The sequence below is a fragment of the Notamacropus eugenii genome, chromosome 6 (genome assembly GCF_028372415.1).
Source record: "Notamacropus eugenii isolate mMacEug1 chromosome 6, mMacEug1.pri_v2, whole genome shotgun sequence".
In the NCBI taxonomy this organism is placed as follows: Eukaryota; Metazoa; Chordata; class Mammalia; order Diprotodontia; family Macropodidae; genus Notamacropus; species Notamacropus eugenii.
In genome coordinates, this window is record NC_092877.1 from 388,905,286 (window position 1) to 388,927,706 (window position 22,421).

The window sequence follows — 22,421 nt, forward strand, 5'->3', positions numbered from 1 at the left end:
TGTTTGTATCTGAAAATTTGTTAACAAAATAGAAACAGAGAAGATCAGCTGACTAAGCATGTCATTCAAATGACTAGGAATCAACAAGTTGGCAGCCCTAAAACAAGCACAGAAGAAGAAATCCGGAAAATTAGAAGAGAAACAAAGAAATCAGAGAAAACTGGAAAACAGAAAATCTCTAGTATTGACAAAACTAAGCTGGTTATTTTTAAAAATATTAACAAAATCAATAAAACATTAGCCAACCTAGTCAAGTAAGGAGGAAAATAAAATTATCCCCCAAAAATGAACAAGAGAATTTACCAAAAAAAGTCAAGCATATAAAAAGAATGATCAGAAAGTGCAACCCAATTATATGTTGGCAAAACGAAGACGTGTAAGTGTAAAGCGCACAAACCATCAACGAATGAAGAAAGCCTTTCTTTAGTTCCTCTGTGCTGGGTGCCCTACTATGCATTTGGGACATACAGGAAAGGAAGGGAATGAGCATTTTTGGGGTGCCTAACTCAGCTGAAAAATGGAAAAGGGGGGAGAATAGAGCCAAGATGGTGGAGTAACAGCATGCACATTCTAGAGCGCTGTCCCCAAGCCCACTCAAATACCTGTAAAAATAGCTCTAAACAAATTCTGGAGCTGCAGAACCCACGGAATGACCGAGTGAAGCAAAGCTCTAGCCCAAGGCAACCTGGAAGGTCGCCTGGAAATGTCTATCGTACCACTCTGGGGGCAGGGCACAGTCCAGCATGGGGCACACTGGCACAGACAGGATCTGAGTCGGCATTGGGGGAGACTGAGTCTCTCGCACCTGTGGCATTTTCTAGACTTCAGGACCTCAAAACACCGAGGACAAATTGGAAGGTGAGTGGAAAAAGCCTATGGGACCAGTGTGGGAGAGGGAGGGGTCTGGCCCCAGCCCTAGGACAGCAGAGGGGGAAGGTGGTGGAGGAACCTGCAGCAGCCACAGCAGCATCAGGGGCAGAGACAGTGACTGTTTCTGGAGCTGTAGGCCCACAGATTGTGGGGGAATCGAGTGGCTGACAGCACACACTCCACCCCTATTGGAAGCACAGATCCACTTGACAAAGGGCTCAAAAGTCAATTAAATGGCTGGGGAAAAGAGCAAAAAACAAAAAAAGAATCAGACTATAGAATCTTACTTTGGTGACTGGGAAGACAAAAACACACAAACAGAAGACAACAAAGTCTCCAAGAAAAATATGAATTGGTCTCAGGCTCAAATAGGATTCTGAAAATCAAGAAAGAAAAGTAGAGCAAAAATTGAGAAGAGAAATGAGAGTGAAGCAAGAAAATTATGAAAAACGAGTGAACTGCTTGCTAAAGAAGACCCCCAAAAATGCTGCAGAAAATAACACTGTAAAAAACAGACTAACCCACACGGCAAAAGAGATCCAAAAAGTCTATGAAGAAAAAAATAGCCCAAAAAGAAAAACTGGCCAGATGGAAAAGGAGATCCAAAATCTCACTGAAGAAAATAATTCCTTAAAGATTAGAATGGAGCAGATGGAAGCCAATGACTTTATGAAAAATCAAGAAATTATAAAACAAAAGCAAAGGAATGGAAAAATAGCAGACAATGTGAAATATCTCATTGGAAAAACAACTGACTTGGAAAATAGATCCAGGAGAGACAATTTAAAAATTATGGAACTACCTGAAAGCCATGATCAAAAAAAAAATCCTAGACATTAACTTTCAAGGAATTATAAAGAAAACTTGTCCTGATATTTTAGAACCAGAGGGTAAAATAAACATTGAAAGAATCCACCTATCACCTCCTGAAAGGAATTCCAAAAGGAAAACTCCTAGGAATATTGTAGTCAAATTCCAGAACTCTCAAGTCAAGAAGAAAATATTGCAAGCAGCCAGAAAGAAACAATTCAAGTATTGTGGAAATACAATCAGGATAACACAAGATCTAGCAGCTTCTACATTAAGGGAACGAAGGGCTTGGAATATGATATTCCAGAAGTCAAAGGAACTGGGATTAAAACCAAGAATCACCTATCCAGCAAAACTGAGTATGACACCTCAGGGGAAAATGGTCATTCAATGAAATAGAGGATTTTCAAGCATTCTTGATGAAAAGACCAGAGCTGAATAGGAAATCTGATTTTCAAACACAAGAATCAAGAGAAGCATGAAAAGGTAAATAGCAAAGAGAAGTCATAAGGGACTTACTAAAGTTGAACTGTTTACATTCCTACATGGAATGATAATATTTGTAACTCTCGAGACTTACCTCAGTATTTGGGTAATTGGAAGGATTACATATGTATAGACAGAAGGCACAGGGTAAGTTGAATAAGAAGGGATGATATCTAAGAAAATAAAATTAAGGGGTGAGAGAGAAATATTTTGGGAGGAGAAAGGGAAAAATAGAATGAGGCAAATTATCTCTCACATAAAAGAGGCAAGGGAAAGCTTTCTCAATGGAAGGGAAGAGAGGGCAGGTGAGAGGTAAAAAGTGAACCTTACTCTCATCACATTTTGCTTAAGGAGGGAATAACATTCATACTCAATTTGCTATAAAACTCTATCTTACACTACAGGAAAGTGGGGAAGAAAGAAATAAGTGGGGAGTGGGTGAATGAATAGAAGGGTGGGCAAATGGGAGGAGGGGGCAATTAGAAGTAAATACTTTTGAGGAGGGATAGGGTCGAGAGAGAATAGAATAAATGGGAGGTAGGATAGGAGAGAAGGAAATATAGTCTTTCACAATATGACTTTTATGGAAGTCTTTTGCATAATTACATAAGTATAACATATCAAATTGCTTGCCTTCTCAGTGGAGATGGGTGGGGAGGGAGGAAGGGAGAGAATTTGGAACTCAAAGTTTTAAAAAAGAATGTTAAAAATTGTTTTTACATGCAACTGGGAAATAAGCTATACAGGCAATGGGATATAGAAATCTGTCTTGTCCTCCCAGAAAATAGAGGGGATGGGGATAAGAGAAGGGAGGGGTGTGAGAGAAGGGAGGGCAGGTTGGAGGAAGGGGTAATCAGAATGCACACTGTCTTGGGGCAGGTGGAGGGGAGGGATGGGGAGAAAATTTGGAACTCAAAATCTTGTGGAAATAAATGTTGAAAACTAAAAATAAATAAATTAGAATTAAGAAAAAAAGAAAGAAAAATTGAAAAGAGACAAAGTCCCTGTGCTCAAAGCTCACCTAACATTCATAAGAAAGTGAACCAAGTCTGTAACCCAAAGAGATCATAAAAAAGAAAAAGGACCCACATATACAAAAATATTTATAGCAGCTCTTTTTGTGGTTGCAAATAATTGGAAATGGAGGGGATGCTCATCCATTGGGAATGGCTGAACAAGCTGTGGCATGTGACTGTAATGGAATACTATTATTCTACAAGAAATGAGGAGCAAGTACATTTCAGAAAAATCTGGAAAGACCTATATGAACTGATGATGAGTGAAGTGAACAGAATCAGGAGAACACTGCACACAGTAACAATATTTTTTGTGCGATAATCAAGTATGAGAGAATTAGCACTTCTCAGAAATACAATGATCCAAGACAACCAAAAGACTTGGAATGGAAAATGCTATCCACACCCAGAGAAAAAACTGTGGAGTCTGAATGCAGATGGAAGCACAGTATTTTCTCTTTTTTGTTTGTTTGTTTGGTTCTTTGTTTTTTCTTTCTCGTGGATTTTCCCTTTTGCTCTGATTCTTCTTTCACAACATGGCTAATGTGGAAATATGTTTGTCATGACTGCACATGTATAACCCAAATAAGATTGCTTGCTATCTTGGTGAAGGGGGAAGGAAGAGAGGGAGGGAGAAAAACTTAGAACTCAAAATCTTACAAAAATGAATGTTGAAAACTATCTTTACATGTAACTGGGAAAAATAAAATACTATTAAGTGCAAAAATTATTTTAAGTTCTGGATAAGTCTAAAAAAAAAGAAAGTGGGGACCAATGAAGTGAGTTTGGATCAAAGGAGTCACAGGGATTTTTAGTGGAGTCTTTGGAGGGTCAACTAATAAACCTTAATTCCAGCAGCAATTGATTTGATTATTGTCTCTTGAGTAGGTGGTAGAAAGGAATCCAAGAAATGGGGGGAGGCTAGGGGTGAGGAACTTATTCCTTTTGATACAGGCAGAGGCTAAGATGACTGCATTAGGTAGCGTTGGTTTCCTGACCTTCTAGAGATACCCCTGGTTGGGAGACCTGGGTCAGTGTATGGAGAAAGGAGGAAGCCAGCAGCAGAATTGTGGCTCAGACCTCTGACACAGAGCATGGTCTCATTGCCAGCATCCAACCCAACCTGTAGAGGAATAACCAAGGCAGGGATCCCAGACCAAAGAGGAATCTAAAATTGTGCTGTTCTGAATGAACAGAGTTTCCCACTTGGCTGATAGGGGCTGCATTCAGCAGTGGTCTACTCTTGCACAGATCCAAATTCAAGTCAAGAACTTGCAGAGTTCAGATCAGAGGGCAATTGCCCATTTCCCTGAATTGGGCCACTCTGGAGGCAATGAGACCTTACAGGTCTGGGCTCTCCTTGAGATTTTGGAATAATCCTCCACTCAATACCCCAAGAACCAGCCCAAACCTTCCCTCTAGAAATCCAGCCCTAACATAAAGTCCTAAGTCAGGAGTCAGGCTGGAAGAATGAGGCAAGAAAAAAAGACTCCTACCACAATGAGTTATTATTGTAACAGAAATACCCAAGATATAAACACAGGAGAAGAAAATGTCTTTAAAGCCTCTATGAGAAAAGTGTAAGAAAAAAACCAGCTTGAGCACAAATTCAACTAGAACCCCTGGAAAAAATAAAGCAAGAATTTCTTTTTTAAAGACTTAAAATATTTTGTTTTGTTTTGTTTTTGTTGTGAGTGGAATGAGATCCCTAAGGGAAAAAATGAAAAACAAAAACATTAGATCTGTGGAAGAAAGAAATGGAAAAGGAACAAAGTTTTTCACAAAAGGTATAAAACTTTGCCCAAGTAAAATCTGAATAGACCAAAGAGAAGCCTCAGGACAGTAAGAAATATTAAAAAACAAAATGAAAAGACTAAAAAAATAGAAAAAAGCAGGAATCACAGTGAAAATAATTGACCTGGAAAATAGATCAGAGAAAAAAATTAAGACTCCTCACACTATCTGAATGCTGTTACCATAAAAAGAGCATAGATTCTAGAAATCTTCACAGAAAATTGCCCGGATCTTTTAGAACCAAAAGGTGAAGTAGAAATTGAAAGGATTCATCTGTCATCTCCCAAAGGAAACTCCAAATTGAAAACTCCCAGGAACATCACAACGAAAGTGCAGAGATTCCAGGACAAATTAAAAATGTTGCAAATAGCCAGAAAGAAAGAATTCACGTACTGAGTAGCCACCATCAGGATCACACATGATTTAACAGACACCACAATGAAGTGATGGAGAGCTTGGAATATGATTTTTCCAGAAAGTAAAGGATATGAACTTACAGCCCAGAATAACCCACCCAACAAAACTGAGTATAGTTCTATGGGGGGGAAAATAGACTGTTTTTTTCAAGGATTTTCAAGCTAACCCTAACCCTAAATGCACATTATAGAGAAAATCTGGAGTACAAGCACAAGAAGCAGATAAAAGAACCACACAGCCTGAATGAACAATGGGAAAGGATTAAACAAGGAAAAACTGCTTCCATTAAAATCCAGGGAGATGATACGTGTGCCCCTTAATATTCTTAACATTATCTAGAATAATAGAGGGAGTCCAATTGGACAAGACCCAAGAGTGTTTCCATTACATCCTGGTGATCTTAAGAAAAGAATGGAAAAAGAAGGGGAGAGGAATACACTGGGGGTTGAGGCAGGGAAGGGGAAAGGAAGGTTAGGGGACAATTGTCTCACATAATCAGGGTACATAAGTAAATCTTCCCTGGGGCAGATGACAGGGTACAAACAAGGAGGAAGGGTGGAAGGAACAGATAACACTTAAGCCTGACTCTCATCTGAACTGGTCAAAAGAAAGAAGGAAGAAAGGAAGAAGAGAGAGACAGAGAGGGAGAGACAGGGAGAGAGAAACAGAGACAGACAGACAGACAGACACCTCGGTACAGATATACGTTTCACTCAATGGAAGGGAAAAGGGGGATGGTGAATTAAAGGGAGAGAAGATTAAGGGAGGAATTAGTCCTTAACAAAACAAATTCTAAGGATGTTAAAAAATATTTATAGTTCTTTTTTGAGGTAGAAATGAATGTGAATCTGAGGACAAGCCCCTAAATTGGAGAATAAATTAATAAGTTAGGGCTTATAAATGTCATGAAATACTACTGTGCTGATCTCTTATCAGTGTAATGACCAACCAGGATTCTGGAGGACTAATAATGAAATATGGTGCCCACCTCCTGATAGAGGTAAGAACTCAGGGTGCAGAATAAGATAAATGTGTTGGTTTCTTTGTTTATTTGTTTGTTTGGCTTTTTTGGGTTACTGTTTGTTTGTTTTTTAGGACAGAACTAATACAGAAAGATGTTTTACTTGACTCTATGTGTGGGGTGATGGGTCTTTACTCTTCTAGAGTTCTCAGTGGATGAGGAAGGGGAGTGGAGAAGGCAGGCTTGGTTGATTTAAACAAATAAAATATCTGAAGAATAACATTAAAAAAAAAGAAACCACAATTTCAAACAAACCAAAATTAGAAACACAAACCAAGAAGTCACAAATGAATTTCTAGAGAAAAGAATTATCCATTCCTGGATTATTGAGATTAACCTTGAGATTAACCAACCAATCCCTGGTAGATTTATCAGAGCAAAGCTTTCCAACAAGTAAAGAATTCATAGCCCTTCAGTCTGGATCTGGGATTTCACCTGGAATTTCTAAGAGGGGCTAGGGAATGGGAGGGATGGGCACCCAGAGTCAGGGATCTCTCAAACATGGGAGGGGACAATTTGGTCCTGGAAGTGTCCAGGTAAACAGCACTGGCCACTCCCAACTCTAACACCTTGGCATAGCTCTTGTTTAGCATCCTGAGGGAGGAAGGAGGGATGTGACTAGCATTCAAAATCCTAGCATCACAGTGTACAATTGTTATCAAGGACTTCTGAGATCTTACAACACCCTGTGCTTCCCCATGGATGGGGCTTGTACACATTCCCATCTGAACCTTGTCTGGGTTCTCATCTCCATGAACAAGACATGGCATTTCCTGACTCTTGGCATTCTCTCTGGCCATCCATCCCCCAGCCCTGGAATGCCCTTCCCCTCCATCTCCACCTCCACCTCCTGGCCCCCTGGTTTCCTTCACCTCCCAGCTAGAAGCTCACCGTACTCTGTAGGAAGCCTTTCTCGGCCCCTTCTGCTGTTTAGCTCTGACTGATGCTGCACAGAGCTTGTTTGTACCTGGCCATCTGCATGTGTCTCCCCACAGACCCTGAGCCTCATGGGAGCACAGATTTGCCTTTCTTTGTATCTCCAGGGAGAAGCATGGTACCTGGCACGTGGTAGGTGTTTAACCTACATTTACTGACCCATTTCCTCTGCAGACTTTATTCTGGCCTAGGTGGTCAGGGAGCTGTCTTCCACAGCCTGGCCCCAGGAATGAGCCATCCCTGTGAGCCCAACTCCCTCCGAGGCCCTAAGTCTGGGAAACCTGGAGTGAGTCTGTCACCTAGTGTGGACTAGCCCCCTACAGTGGGCCAGGCACTGGACTAAGCCCTGGGGCAGATTACAAACCAGCTCTCCAGGAACTCACACCCATGGGATTCAACCCCAGGAACGTACTGGGTAGGAGCTTGCTGGCGATTGGGCCAGATCCGCAGAAATGACTGTTAGTGATCACGTGGAGGCATAGCCAGGTACCCTTGGAAATGGTAAATGGAGGCCCAGCCCACATCAAAACAGACCTGTGCCCCTGGGCTGAGACCACTTGGAGGGTGACATCAAGGCTAGTCACAGAATGATTCCCACCCCTCACCTCCAGCTACGTGGACTAACCCTTAGCTGGACACAGTTTCACTTCTAATACTAGCCATGCACAGCTTGCTGTCAACCAGTCACAGCTTAACCTTTAACCCTGCCCAGAATGCCCTCCAAACACAGACAAAGAGATTTCCCTGACCCAAAGACTAGGGGATGGGCCAGTAACCCCTAAGACCACTTCTCTGACAGGCTCAACCAGCCATGGGCTTTTATCCCAGACTTTGGACATCTATGGGATAGAAACCCCCTACTGCAGGGTCATAGGACTGTGAGGACTAAGCAGGGGTGGGGGCAGCGGGGGAGACCATCTCTGAGCTCATGGAGATTGCTGGGAGGATTTGTCAAAGACTATCCGCAGAAGCAGATTCAGGTTAATTACAGGGTCAGCTCCAACAGCCTTGGCCATCTGCTTCCCCATTAGGCCAACAGCTGTGCCCAGAGCCCCCATTTATGGAGGGCCCAGACCTCAGCTTTATCAAAGCTGCTGAGACATGGCTAGTCAGCCTGGAGGACCTAGTTCTGTCTTGGAAACCACAGCGCCCACAGGCCTGTCTGTGACTGGTGGTGCTCTGGCTTGTCTACACAGCCCTCACTTTTCCTTAAACCCCTTAATGTGAGTGACTCTATGGGTTGGGGGTTTGGCCACCCTCCTCCATGCCTCTCAAAATGGACCCAGAAGCATCAGCAGCAGGAGGAGGAGGACTGAAGAACAAATGCTCTTACTTTACTGGAGCAGAGCTGTGAGCACATCTCCACAGTCAGATTAGGCTGGGTTAGGGAGTTGGCCAGCGTGTCAGTGAGGTTCCTGGGCACTCGGAAACATCCCCGGTAGGTGACAGTCCTTCCTGCAGAGATAGCAACAAGGTCTTCCTTAGGAGCAGCAAGAGCAGTGCTGGGGTCAGGGTGAGGGGTCGGGGAAAGTGGAGGCAGGGAGGAGACCCCAGAGAAGATCCCCAGCTCAGCTCATTCTCCACTCAAAGGAAATGCTCTGGACTACCAGGAGGGGGCTGAGGGAGGGTGAGGGGATGATTGTTGAATCCAAGACAGCCGATGGAGTCACCAAGTGACAAAGGAGAGAACCAGGTCCAAGATAGAACCTTGGGGGACACCTCAGGGATGGGATACAAGACCATGGCTGATGGTCCAGCAGGAGGTGGAACCAGAAGAGAATAAAGTCAAGAAAACTGAGGAAGGAGAGAGAATCCAAGGGTGGGGAAGAGCAGGGAAACTGCTCCCACTGTCCTGGTACCATCTCTCCCCTGCTCCAGGTGTGTGCACCACGGTGCCCAAATTGGCTTCATTTGTGGTGTCTTCGCAACAGGACCTAGTCCTTTATATGCTGCACCCTTGAGTTAAATTGTTCAGTCCTGGGACAGGCATGGCTGCCCCATCCTAGTTACAGACCCATTGAAGGATGCCTGAATGGGAACATCTGGCCAGAATCTCAGGTTGGGTGCTGGACCAGAAGATGTGGACACCAAGGGGTCCTTCTCTTTTCCCATTTTCATTCTCTTTCTTCCTCTCCCCCTCCCTCCTTTCTTCTCTCTCTACTCTCTGGCTCTCCTCTCTCTTTCCCTTCCTTTCTCTCCCCTTCTCTCCTTTCCTCTCTCCCCTTTCCCCCTTTTTCTCTCTTTCCTCCTTTCCATCTCTCTTTTTCTCTCTCCCTCTATCCTTCTCTTTCTCCCTCTCCACCTTTTTCTTCCTTCCTCTTTCTTTTTCCCTTTATCCTTCTGTATGCCTTTGTTTCTGTCTCTCTGTCTCTGTCTGTCTCTCTGTTCCTCTCTCTCCCCCCTCTCTCCTTTCTCTTTCCCTCTCTCTCCCTCCCTCCCTCCCTCTCTCTCTCTCTCCCTCCCTCCCTCTTTCTCCCTCTCCTTTCTGTCTCTTCTCTCTCCCCCTCTCCTTTCTCTCTGTTTCTTTTCTCTCTGTCCTCTCTCCTTCCCTCCCCCCCCCTCCTTCTTCTTTCTCTCTGTCCCCCCCCCCCCTCACAGTTCAGGTGCCATACTCTTCCTCCTGGTGTTTTTCCTGATCTCCACACCTACCAGAGCCTTCCCTCCCAATTTCCCTTGGATTTAATGACCGTATGTGTATTGACATTGCTCTATATAGATGCTGTCATTGTTTTTGCAGGCACTTGCTTCAAAGGTTCTAGCAGGGATAATTCTCTGTCCTGGTTGGCCCAGGACCTAGCGAGCAGATACCGCATGAATACTTGATGATTGGTTGAGAGCTCTTCCCTCCTCCTCTCACTGCCCAGGTGAGCTCTCCAGCAAAAGGCTTCCTGTGGGCGAAGGGGCCACTGAGGCACAAATCCCAGACTCCACCCCAGGCTGCCTCCTACGAACTGCTCAGTTCTGCCTGAGCTCATGAACTGGTCTTTCCTCCAGCTCCCTCCCAGGATGGTGGTGCCTTCCAACCGAGCCCCCAGCTTTCAGGGGGTGGGCTTTGCCACACTGCATCAGAAAGACTTCTTGAGGCTCTTTGACTGCTCAGACCCAGTCCATTCTTTGTGCTTCGGTCCCAGGCACCTCCTGCCTGCTCATACTCAGGCTCCAGTCAATCTCTAGAATAATCTCTTCCCTTCAGATCAGAACCCCTCATGTCTCTATGCCACACCTCAGAAGCTCTCCTCTAACCAGGCCTTCCTTCTTGTGGGTGTGGAAGAGCAAAGCGGGGTCCTGGTGATGCCTTAAGATCATGTCCGTCAAAACTGAATACCATCAAAGTTCGGAGGAAGCCAATGGTGGTAGGAGGAGCTGGACAGCTCCCACACCCCTGATAGCCTGAGAAAAGGGCCCAGGTAAAGCGGGGCTCCAGACTCTGGCTCAGAGGCAGCTGCTGTCCATGCAACAAAGGACCACATTATCAAGGGTTCTATTCTAGTCAGAAGGGACCTTAGGAACTATCAGGTCCAAGCCCCTCATTTGTACAGATGAGAAAACTGAGCCAAAGAGGGGAATAATGTGTTCTAGGTCCAAAGTCATACAGCTAATGAGAGGCAGATCTAGGATCTGAACCCACCTCCTCTGACTCCAAATACAGAAAGTTCTGTTCTCAGCTCCTGGACCTGCTCCTCTGGAGCTGAGCAGAGAAAATCCTGGAATGAATGTGTGTGTTCGTCCTTTGTTGCCGAAGAAGACCATGCCATCAGAGAAATGGTGACATAACTTGCACTTGACTTTGTTTTTTGAGTGAGGGAGGGCTGTGCAGGTCACCAGCCTCACTTCTCCTCCAGAGCCATCTGAATCCAGTGACCAGATATTCCTCAGGATGACTGGAGATGACCCAGGATGAGGCAATTGGGGTTAAGTGACTTGCCCAAGGTCACACAGCTAGTGAATGTCAAGTGTCTGAGGTGAGATTTGAACTCAGGTCCTCCTGACTCCTGAACTGGTGCTCTATCCACTGCACCACCTAGCTGCCCCTGGACCGAATGAATGAGTGAATGAAGGAATAAGTCAGTGAATGAATGAATGAGTGGGTGGGTAAATAAATGAATGGACGAGTGTATGGAATAAATGAATGAGCTAGTGAATGAATGAATAAGTGGATGAAGGAATGAGTTAAAGAATGAATGGGTGAATGTATGAAATGAATGAAGGAGTGAAGGAATGAATGAATGAGTGAGTGCATGAATGAGTGGGTGAATGAATGAACGAGTGAATGAATGAGTATTTATTAATGAGTATTATGCTTACTCTGTGAAAACTGGGGACACAAACAGGAAAGAAAGACAGTCCTTTTTCTCAAGGAACTCTGTTCCCTTCCATGCTGATGTCTGCCATCTGCTAATTCTCCCCATTTTACCCTGTCCATAGCTTGGTTGTGTAGGATCCTTTGCATATTGTCTCCCTGTTAGACTGCCCTTGAGGGAGGGGCTGCCATTGCCTCCCCGGCATTTAATCCAGAGCCTCGATGCCTAGCATACCCTTACTACATGCTTGCTAACTAACAGAATCTAGGAGGTTCCGCCGTGGGGCAGATGGAAAGAGCAAAGTCTGTGGATAAGATTGTGTCCATCACTGAGACTGAGCCTGTTGGGGGTGGAAGCTCAATTCCATGTGGACAGTCTCGGGCGGGTAAAGGTGGGAACTTCTAAATCTTAGAGTTCTCATGAGGCCCCCCAGAAAACAGCAGGGAATCGAGGAGTGAGACCGAGCTATCTCGTGTATTTCCGCCTCTTCCCGTGAGAAACGTGATGGGAGGAGCATCCCCGCCCTCGAGACTGGCCAGGATCTGGGCACACCTATTGTCATCTAACAGGCACGGTATTCAGGTGCAAACTACTCGGCCGGAGAGCTTAATTAGGGTCAGGAAAGCCTGAAAGGCTCTTAGCTCGAGAGGGGCCCTTACAGGACAGAAGGCGCTTCTTCCCTTTTCCTCTCTTCGCTCTCCCTTCCCCCTCTCTCCCCACTTCCACTTCTGCTTTCATTCCCTCACTGTAAGATCTTTGCCTCCTTGGGAGATTTCTCTCTCTCTCCTAAGGAAGAATTCCCCCTGCACATGTAACCGAGACCCTGAATAAAGCCTAACCCTTGTTTGACTCTGGAAAGTCTCTTCTCTCATATGTTTATCTGGTTTGGCCAGCCGAAGACCTGTGATAGGTAAGGTAAGACTCGGGTAGCCCTCAGGCCTCTAGGCCTGGCATGAGCCGTGTGACAGACAGTGTCTCTTCTGAGTCTGCACAGCTGTGGTTGCTGAGGAGGCAGAGGCTGCAGCTTCTCGGGGTTAGTGGTGGAGGCAGCCATGCCCTTCTCCACAAGACCTGCTCCCTCACTGGCAGCTGTGGGGGCCAGGCTGGATGCAGGCCTGGTGCTCCAGGGACCTCAGCTGTTCTTGGGGCTCTTGGACACATGGTCCTGAGCAGGGCCCAGAGAGTTCCCTCCCCAACACTGTCCTTAACCTGGGCAGAGAACAGATCCCAGGGGGTCTCTTCCTAAGACTACCCTTACCCTGGGCAGCATAAAGGCTCTAGAGGTTGGCATCTCCCCCTCCCCCATTTGCATCCTCAGTGAGGAAGCCCACAAATCCACATGCAGACCCCAAACTTCTGAAATTCAGGAGGGGCTGGCAGGCAGCCATAAACAAAGAGCTCAGGCCTGTCCTGGCCCTTCCTGCCTCAGAGCACACAATGTGTTTGGGTTCTGGTTCATAGAGGACCAAAGTCAGCCTTTCAAATGGCAGTGTTGGACAGACTTGCTCTGGCCTCATCGAAGGCCTGGGGTGGATGGAGAATCAGGGCCCACAGGTTGCTATGGCAACAACAAACCCTTTCTCACTGTCAAAAGAAGCCCAGGAGGGGGCGGCAGGAATGGAGCCTCCAGGCCAGGCAGCTAGGCAATCACCCCTTGCCCAAAAGGAGCCTCCAAGAGAGGGATAAAAGAAGCTGAGGAGGAAGGGGGGCTGCATGGGGCCTGTGGCCAAGGAGAATGGATAGAATAATGCAGCATTCTGAAGAGAAAAGCCTTATCAGTCTGGAGGGAGCAGGTGGAGGACAGCTCTGGGGGCAGTAGAAGTGTCTGCTTGGGCTGGGGGGCCTCTTGAGGCAGTTTGGAGGATGCAGGCAAGGAGAGGAGACCCAAGCCTTCCTCCATGAGCTTCCCACATGCAACATGATTTCCTGCCTCCAGACCCTTGTCCTAGCCCTGTAGGGTCCTTCCCCACCTCTGCCTGTCATATCTCTGCCCTTCTTTCAATGCCTAGCTGGAGTGCCCCCTCCCCATGGGTCACTGCACATTCTCTCTGGTCTCTGAGCCTCTGGACATCCCTGACTGCACAGCGCTTTGGGCATGCCCCCTCCCCACCCTCTGCTTATTTGCCCCCTGGCTCAGACTGGCTCTCCATTTACATGTTGTTAATGAATCAGTTCATGAGTTGGTGAATGACCCCAGCCAATTGGTGAGCACTGCCATCCTTGGGCCAGCCGAGGCCCCAGGGGAATCTCAGTGGGACCTGGGGTGCCACCATTCAGCCTGGAGGATCTGGGGGGACAGCCAGATCTTCCCTTGCTGAGTCCCTTCCCTCCTCTCCTCCCCACAGGCTAGCGCCTGGGCATTGGGGGAAACTGTCCATATGCATGTACATACATGTCCATGTACAACATCACATATACAATCTGTGTGCTTGTGCGTGTGCGCATGAACACACCAGCATGCTCTCATGGGCCCACACTCAGACACCAGAGCAGGGGGTGAACCCCGGAGAACAATGAATTAATGTCCTGGGCATGATGCCCATCAGTCCTGGGGCCTGAGGGTGAGGAGAGGGCTGTTGGTACCTGAACCATGTTGGCACCTCATGACATGACTCTGTGCTGGGTTGGCTCTCCTAGGCCCATCTGACTACTCCCTTTGGGGGAGATCTCTGGGCCATCCCAGAAGGACCCAGGTAGGGCCCCCGTAGGGGAGGGCAGTAAAGGAATCTGCTGCCCAATGGTAGGAAAGAGACCCTCAGTGCCTCCTCACCCTGAGCCTGCGGCCCTGCCCTGCCCATGTTCAGAACACAAGAGCCCTGTGTGATCTCCATCACGGGTGCTCCAGGCAACAGCAGCCCTTTCTCCAGGGGAGCCCAGGACATCCCCCTGGCTGTACCCAGCCCTCACAAGCCCCACAGATCAATAGGAGCCAAGCACTGGCCCATGCTCAGTCTGAGGTTCCACGTCAAAGCCCCACAAGATGGGGGCCGAAGTTGGTGTCCCTGTCTGCAAGGCCCAGGAGCTCCTCCCATATTCCTCCACCCCTTAACTGTCCCATTACCAAGGCTAGGGAAAGGATGGGAGCCAGGGAGGTATGGGCCTCTGCAGCCTGCTTCCCTCACTCTGAGGGCCCCAGCTCCCATTGTCCTGTGGGAGGCTCTGGTCCTCCCCCACATCCAGAGCCCAGCTTGGATCCCAGGCCCTGCATGAAACCTCTCTGGCCATATCAGACATGGCATCTCCTCTGGTCCTCAGATGGGCCTTGTGGACCAGGGTTGGATCATGCCAGCTAAGACTGGGAGCTCCCTGAGAACAGACAGGAGGCAGGTCTCCTCCTCCTTCCCCGCCTCCTCCTCTCTCCCTCTCTTCCTCCTTCTCCACAGCAGCAGTAGCCAGCCTGGGGCTAGGCACACCAGAGGCAGGACCTGGTGCCCCCTCAGCTCCCTCTCCCCCTGGGGTCTCCAGCCTCACATGGGCATCCTGGGCCACCAGCAGCACTTACGTTTGGTGGAACTGAGTGAGAGCCCCCCAACATGGTAGACAGAGAGCCGGTTGAGCCCCCCACAGATAGAGCCCTTCTTCCCTCGACATTCGCGATTGCATTCCTCTTCCTTGGAGCTCTTCTTGGGCAACCTGTTCCCGCAGTAGCACTCTGCACCATACTGGAGGCCAGCATAGATGTAGGACCTGGGGAACAGACAGGCCCAGGTCAGGTGGGGCTCAGGCCCACACAGAGAAGGGCAACCGGACTGGCCTAGCATGGCGGGACCTGGGCCCAATTGTCCCTCACTGGGCAGATTGATCCACCAAGAAGCTGGCAGGGGCAGGGCTGCCCAGAGCTCAGACCAGTTCATGCCAGGAAAAGTGTTCTTGCTCAGATGCTCACAGGGGGACTTCCTGGGAAGGTTCTGGGATTGGGTTGAGGAAGTTCAGGGCTGCCAGGTGCAGTGCAGAGGTGGGGTGGGGGGAAGACTTAGTCTGGAGAGAAGGAAGATCTGTCCCAGAGTAGGATGGCAACCTCAGGTGGGGGGCTTACTGGAGTTCTCCCAGCAGAAGTTGCATAATGCCCTCTTATATGGGGATGGAGCCTTGCATGGGCAGGGTTGGGGCCTCAGGTTCTCATGTCCAGGAAGTTCTGAACCTGACAAGGAGTGGGGGACCCTAGGATAGATCTCCAGAATCTCCTTCCCATACCCCCATGCACCTCCCCAGGCCACTGCATTCTAAGGATGAGAGTCCAGTCTGGAGCTTGGTAGATGAAACAGCCTGGAAGTAACCCAGGAATCAGAAGGAGAGCCCTGGGTCATTTCCAGGAGACTGCAAAGACCCTGCAGAGGAAGGCCCTGGGCAGGCATGTCCCCCAAGCCTCATAGAAGAGTCTAACTCATGTGAGGCTTGAATATAAACAAGAGAGGCCTGATGAGGGCTGGCTGGCCATTTCCTGGGGGTGCCCACCCTTGGTTTTTGTCCCTCCCCTCTGTCACAAGCTAGTTCTCCTCCAGCATCATCCTGGTCGCCCCTTCTGGATGCTGCCCAGTTTCTCTGTGTCCTCCCTAAAATGAGGGGCCCAGAATGCCCTATTCCAGCTGTGACCTGGAGGGCAGCGTGCAGAAGGCTGCTTCCACCTCCCAGTCCTGAACATTCTCTGGCTCAATGCAGCCCTGATGCCTTTGACTAACATACCATACTATGGACATGACTCTCAGTGAGCTTGTGGGTCACTAAGACCTTCAGACCCCAGAGCAATCCAAGATTGGGTGAGATTCCCCTCTCTGTCAGGCCGCAGGTAAAGGTGGATGGAGGCATGGTTGACTCATTGCATGAGTGGGGCTTAGCAGAAGTGTCCAGTGTCCAACTTTGAATCTCTGTGGCCCCAGAAGAATAGATTGCACCATCTTGATGAGCTAAATTTGTCACAAACATGGGCTCCAGTTTCTCTGAGTGATGCTTTCTCACCCTACAGGGGTCTCTCAGAGCTACCCAGGACCTTTGGGGCCTTGGGATCCCACTTGGGAAGCAGTCAGCCAGTCTTTAAAGGATGAGCCCCAAGGATAGGGGCAAGGGCCCTTAGCTCCTGCTCTCTCTCCACACTTGCCCCACTCCCTTATACTTTGGCACCTGGCTCACTCTGCTGATCCCTTGTTCTCTGCTCCCCCAGAGCCTTCTCTTCTCCATGATGACCATCCCCCTTCCTCCAGGCCATCCCCATGGGGCCCTTTTCCAGCCTGGTGACCCTAGGAGAGGTGGGCAGGGGAGGGAGGAGCCAAAGTGGAGATGGGTGCCTCCTGCTTCCTGCACCTCTCTCTGGGAACCCCCACCTTCTTCCCCCTCCCCTCCTATACTCCCTACCCCCATGATGCTCACCGCTCAGCACAGGCTTCCTGGCAGTGCGCCACTGTCATCTTCCTCAGATCATAAAACACAGCTCCCTTCAGAGTCCTGTCCTGGACACTGTCAATGAAGCAGCCCATGTAGGAGCCTGTGAGGATGGAAGAGAGATGAGGGAGAGGCCCCTTGGAGGGGGTGGGGGGCCTTACCTGGGGAGAGTCTGCTCTGCTCCCAGTAGGCATGGGGGAAAGCAGGAGAGACCATGGGGAGGGGAATGGGATGGCAGGAGAGGTGTCTCCTGGTGTTGATGGTTTTCTCTGGATGATTGCCTCCTTACCCCCCCTTCTCATAGCCCCACTCAGGTGTCTGTCTGGCTTTGAGTGAAGTGAAGGGCTGGCCCTCTCTGCATTTTTCTAGGCTTGAGAGGTAGGGAGCCCATTGTGTGGGAGAGCCTTCACCTTGGGCCCCTGACGTCAGCACATACTTTGTCCTCCAGCCAAGTCAGTGACTAGCCAGGCACCTGTCCCCAGAATCCTTAGCTTCTAATCAGGCTGGGCTCAGGCTTTGCCTACCCCAGCATAGGACTGCATCCCTCAGTCAGACCTTAAATGTCACCAACATCTCAGAGGTTTGCAGGAATTGTCCCTGGTGATTTGCAAACATGTGATTACAGAACCCAGAGAACATGTGTGGCCCCCTTTCAGGATGCCAAGGAGATCTGAGGCACCTTCTGCAGAGGATTCACCCCAATGGTGGATGTTTCTGAAGTCATTCGAATGATTTCCACTGGAATGTGAGAGCAGGCAGTGCCCAGGAGGTTGGCATCTTTTGTCCTGAAGCTGATATTGTGTCACTGAAGGAGGGAGCACTCCTGGAAAGCACCCGGGGAGCCCCAGGGGTTGTGTGGGGCATCATGCCCCAATTTACTCAAAATGCTCCTCTGAATTTTTAAGTCCTTTAGGGGAAAGGACAATGGAATAGATGACCTTGATGAGAAATTGTTTTTTGTCTTCTAGATGAAATGCTAATTTTGATATCTATGACCCATTTCTTATTGTTTAGAGTTAGAGGAGTTTGGAAATAAAGCCGAAAATTGCTCACTGCATCACTGTTCACATCTTTTGGATTCCATTAATGCATATTTCTGTCCCTGAAACTGCAGCCATGTATCTACTGGGAAGCTTGGCCAATGCAAATATTTCCAACAGGATGACTTCTGTTCATGGAAAGGAAAGGCAGGAAATATTTGCAAACATTTAGCTGTCTTAACAGCACAAAAAGGAAATCCAGTGAGCTGCAAATGCTGGAAACGTTTGCTTCTAAAATAAATGGTTCCTTTAGGAAGCAAACATTTTGCCTGTTGAGAGGGTCCCACATAGATAAGATAGATTGGCTGGAGGGAGCATTTGCATTGTTGGAGAGATGTTTATGGAAGCATCTGGAAGGCCCATGAGTTTTAGTGGGTGATAGTGGGAGCAGATCGGCGGACCTCGGAGGAACTGAGGTCTTGGGACACCCAGACTGGACAGAAGTCGAGTGTTCAGCAGGGACAGGGCGAGCTGTGGCAACCTTCTTTCCTCTTGTCCACTCTGAGGGGCTTGGGAAGCTTAAACTTTGGGTTGGTCAGAAGGGATGAATGAGACTCAGCGCTGCCCCGCACTGATCCTTGCACGTTGGGATGTTCTTATTGCTTTAATTAAACATTTCTTCCGACTCTCCTCGGGAGCCATCAGGAAACGCAGTGGAGAACAAGACAAAGGGAGTTTTCCTAAGAACATGAGGAGTAGACACAGAATCCGATGGAATAATCCACACAAACCAACCTTAGGCTAACAAAGGCGCATTTAGGGTTAGAGGGAGCAGGGGGCCGAGGGAGCCGCTAGATCTTCGCTGTCTCACCACCGAGTGCCCCCCGACAACCACCAGCAAAAATCGCACGCGTGTGAACTGTGTGGGTGACTAAGATCTGGGGAAGAATACGGCGGCAAAGAGATCCCTCCCAGAGCTGGAATCGAGTCAGACCCCAGTGTTACTGGAAGAAAGGGAAAGCCTTCGATAGCTTCCAGGACGGACTTCACCAAACACAAGACGGGGGACACAGCAGGTCCTGTTTGTTCAGCGTCTCCCCCTTTAGACTAGGAGCTCCTCGAGGGCAGGGTGGCCTCCTCAGGACTTAGCACAGTGCCTGGCACGCAGGTGCTTAAGAAATGCTGATCGGTTGATCTTAAAAGCGGTCTAGGTGTGTCATTGTCGGCACAACAGCCAGGAAAATGGGTGCAAGCTGAGGCTACATAAAGAGAATCCTATAGTCTAGGAGTAAGGTTCGTTTATGCCTGTAGAACTAGGTCACATCCGGGGAGCGCCGTGTCTGGAGAGACAACGAAAGATAAGCTCAGTCAAGTCCTGAGTAGGGCAGACAGGCCGGTGACGAGCCTCTGGTTTGTGCCCAGTAGGGACCATCAGAAGACATGCAGAGGTTGGGGGCGGGGATGAATGGGAAGAAGGAGCCCTGAGGCCAATAGCTGAAGGGCTGTCACTTGGAGCCGAGATGTGACTAGTTCTGATAAGCCATAAGGGGCAGAATCGGGAGACTGGAATTTTGGTTGGTGGAGATCCTCAGGATGAAAACAGCAGAGAGTCCGATCCTCAGTCCTGTGGTCGTGTGAGGGCAGCCAGACCCGGCAAGTGGGCCAGGAGCAGAGGGGGAGGGGCAGGTGATGTCAGAGGACTCAGCCACGCGAGAGCCCGATCTTGGCAGATGCCCTCAGGAGCCGCCTTTTAATAACTCCACTGTGTGCTCACAGTTGGGCTTCTTGGTCACCGACCATCACTTGAACTTGGGGGCCTCGGAGGCACAGTCTGGCTCTGGCATGCTGAAGTCCTCACCTTGAAATTCCTTCCGAATGGGGCGAGCTCTGGCGGATCTTGGCCCATTTTCACCAGGAGATGTAACGTCTGCTAATGAGGTAGGGGCGGCCCCCAGTCAGGCGATTACTAAGGGCTTAAGGACCTCCTGACGACTTTAGACACAGGAGTTGGACACCTGAAGGACGCTGACGGGGGACACTAGGAGATGCGCCCTCCACACAGATGACCGTGGGCGACGCTGCCTCTGCTCCTGGAACGTCTGGATGGCCACGTGGTGACAAAAGCATTCACTCAGTTTCAGAAACATTGGTGTGTCACTGAAAATGACTGTCAATAGAAAATAAACCTCCACGGGGAAGTTCCTGCTTTACTGACGATCCCATCTTGGCCACCTTCCAGGGTATAATGAAACCGGCCATGATGAAGACGCCTCCTCGAGCCTTGCTCCTCGGCAGAGTCTTCCCTTTCAGGAAGATGGTGTGCTGCCCAGGACCCAGAGAAACACCAGCTTTGTCTGTGGTCCCCTGCTTAGCCCCCTTCTTGCTTCACCGGGGCATCTTTCTGCCTGGGAGGCCCTGCGGGCTGTGGCTTACTCCCACAAACTTCCAACAGAAAATGGGCCTTGAATGTCTCAGTAGGCAGCCCTTACCTTTCTGCCTCCACCTGCAGCAAAACCTCCTCCAGGCCCCTTCTTCGGCTGAGCCCTTCAGAAGGCAGGGATCTGATCATGAGCTCTCTTGCTCTGACTAGCTCCCCTTGTCTCCTCTGTGACCCAGCAGAAATGGGACTGTCCCCCTAACACTACTGACCTAGGCCCACCTTGACATGACCGTCTCATGGTAGGAATAGTTGGTGAGGGCATGGTCTGACCCAGGCAGCACCAAAGCCTCTGGTTTTCAAGGTTTACTGCACCAGCTGCCAGGAGTCTAAAAGTTCTCCTGGGAGAAATGGCCTCCCTGGCTTCAGGCCCATAGCCTCATGGGAGGAAGACCCCCATTTCCCCTTCTCACATACCCCAGGGTCAGCCAAGCAGGCTGACCTTTCCTGAGAGCAGAGTCGGGCCATGCTTGCCAGCTCCCTATGGTCATGGGGACAGGTGACTAGCGGGTGTGGGGATGCCACCAAAGTATGAGCGTCTGAGATGATGTGCTGGATGGCACAGAAGAAACTGGCTTGGTTTGACCAAAGAACTGCCTCTGACATATCTGCTGTTATTATGCGCATTAGGCATGTGAGGAAATGGAGGGTGAGGGAGGCCACATGGCCAGTAGGGGCTTGGGATAGGATCCTACACCACCTTGGTTGCACAGTGGTTACAGCATTAGACCTGAGTTCAAATCCAACCTCAGATGCTCACTAGCTGATCTTGGGCAAATCACTTCTTGGTTTGTCTCAGTTTGTTCATCTGTAAAATGAGGATAACAGCACTCCCCTCCCAGAGTCGTCGTAAGGATCAAATGAGATGATAATTGTAAAGCACTCAAAGGCACAGTGCCCTGCACATACACAAATATATAAATGCTAGCTGGTAATTATTAACTGCCACAGATGAATCCAGTTACCAGTATCCAGGCAGAAAAAGTCCCTACACTCACAAAAAACTGAGTAACACCCATTGAGAAATCCCGGATGGAGCTTCTCCCTCTGACAGAGAATGTCACCTCTGGCAGGTCTCTTGGATCTGGTCATATGGCCTCCATTCTGATCCCACCTTGGTCACCACTCACCTCTGACCCTCAAGGACTATTCTTCTGGCTGGTGACCTTGATTTACTAGGAAAATAATTCACTAGGATTGAGGTCGCTAGGTCAGGGCTAGGACCAGGGGAACAGCCCTCATGGTCTGCAAAGGCAGGAATCATGATTTCCTCTGCTGACAATAGTCAGAAAAAGAGAGGGGTGGGGTGGGGAGGAGGAACAGAAAAGCTAGGAAAGGGGGGAGGAGGAGCAGAGATCTAGAAAGGGTGCTCCTGGAAAGATGCTCCCAATTTGAGCCTCCTGCACATGTAGCCTTATGCCCTGGTCGTCCTGTCCAGGGAGGGCTCCAAGCTCAAAGATGCTCCATGGTGGCAGATGGTACCCAGTGCTTTCATCTGCTAGCCCACGTGAGCTCCAGACTCACACAGATAGGAACCACTCACCTCTTGTCATGGCTCAGGTCCCTCCCTACAGTTTCCCTGGAAAATCTCAGAATTTTAGCCTGTTTTGACCTTCCCCAGGATCTCCCCTGGGAGCATCCCCGTATCATTTGTATCTAAACATCTATGAATATAGGTTAAAAGGGTCCTCAATTTGAGAGCATGCACTCAGGCTAACTGACTCTCCGTGGTCACACATGTATCCTGTATGTGTGTGCATATATATGAAAGTAGGAAGGAGGGAAGTTACAAACTTGGGGATGGGTAGGAGGTGGGGATGGATTTGCAGTGGTCACCAAGAAGGCCAGGAAAATGGCTGATCCCAGCAAGTACCCTCCTCCCGGAAGGAGCTGGTGATGGGTATGAGTTGGCACAGAGTGCTGGAAGGTGAGTCCTGATGTTTGCTGAGGGCAGCTGCATTCTGGGACTAGAGCATA

At 48.9% G+C, this 22,421-nt stretch overlaps 1 protein-coding gene across 2 annotated transcripts in view; it reads right to left on the reverse strand.

Annotated features, from left to right (window-relative positions):
- WSCD1 (WSC domain containing 1) overlaps positions 1-22,421 on the reverse strand; it is a 63,783-nt gene that overhangs the window by 32,603 nt on the left and 8,759 nt on the right. The window contains exons 2-4 of one of the 2 annotated variants that reach the window (XM_072619057.1): positions 17,016-17,130; positions 15,154-15,338; positions 8,684-8,805 (exon numbers count right to left, since the gene is read on the reverse strand). In XM_072619057.1, the coding sequence (XP_072475158.1) occupies positions 8,684-8,805; positions 15,154-15,338; positions 17,016-17,130 (422 nt within the window). The remainder of the gene's footprint in view (positions 1-8,683; positions 8,806-15,153; positions 15,339-17,015; positions 17,131-22,421) is intronic. The other variant, XM_072619058.1, reaches the window with a different exon arrangement.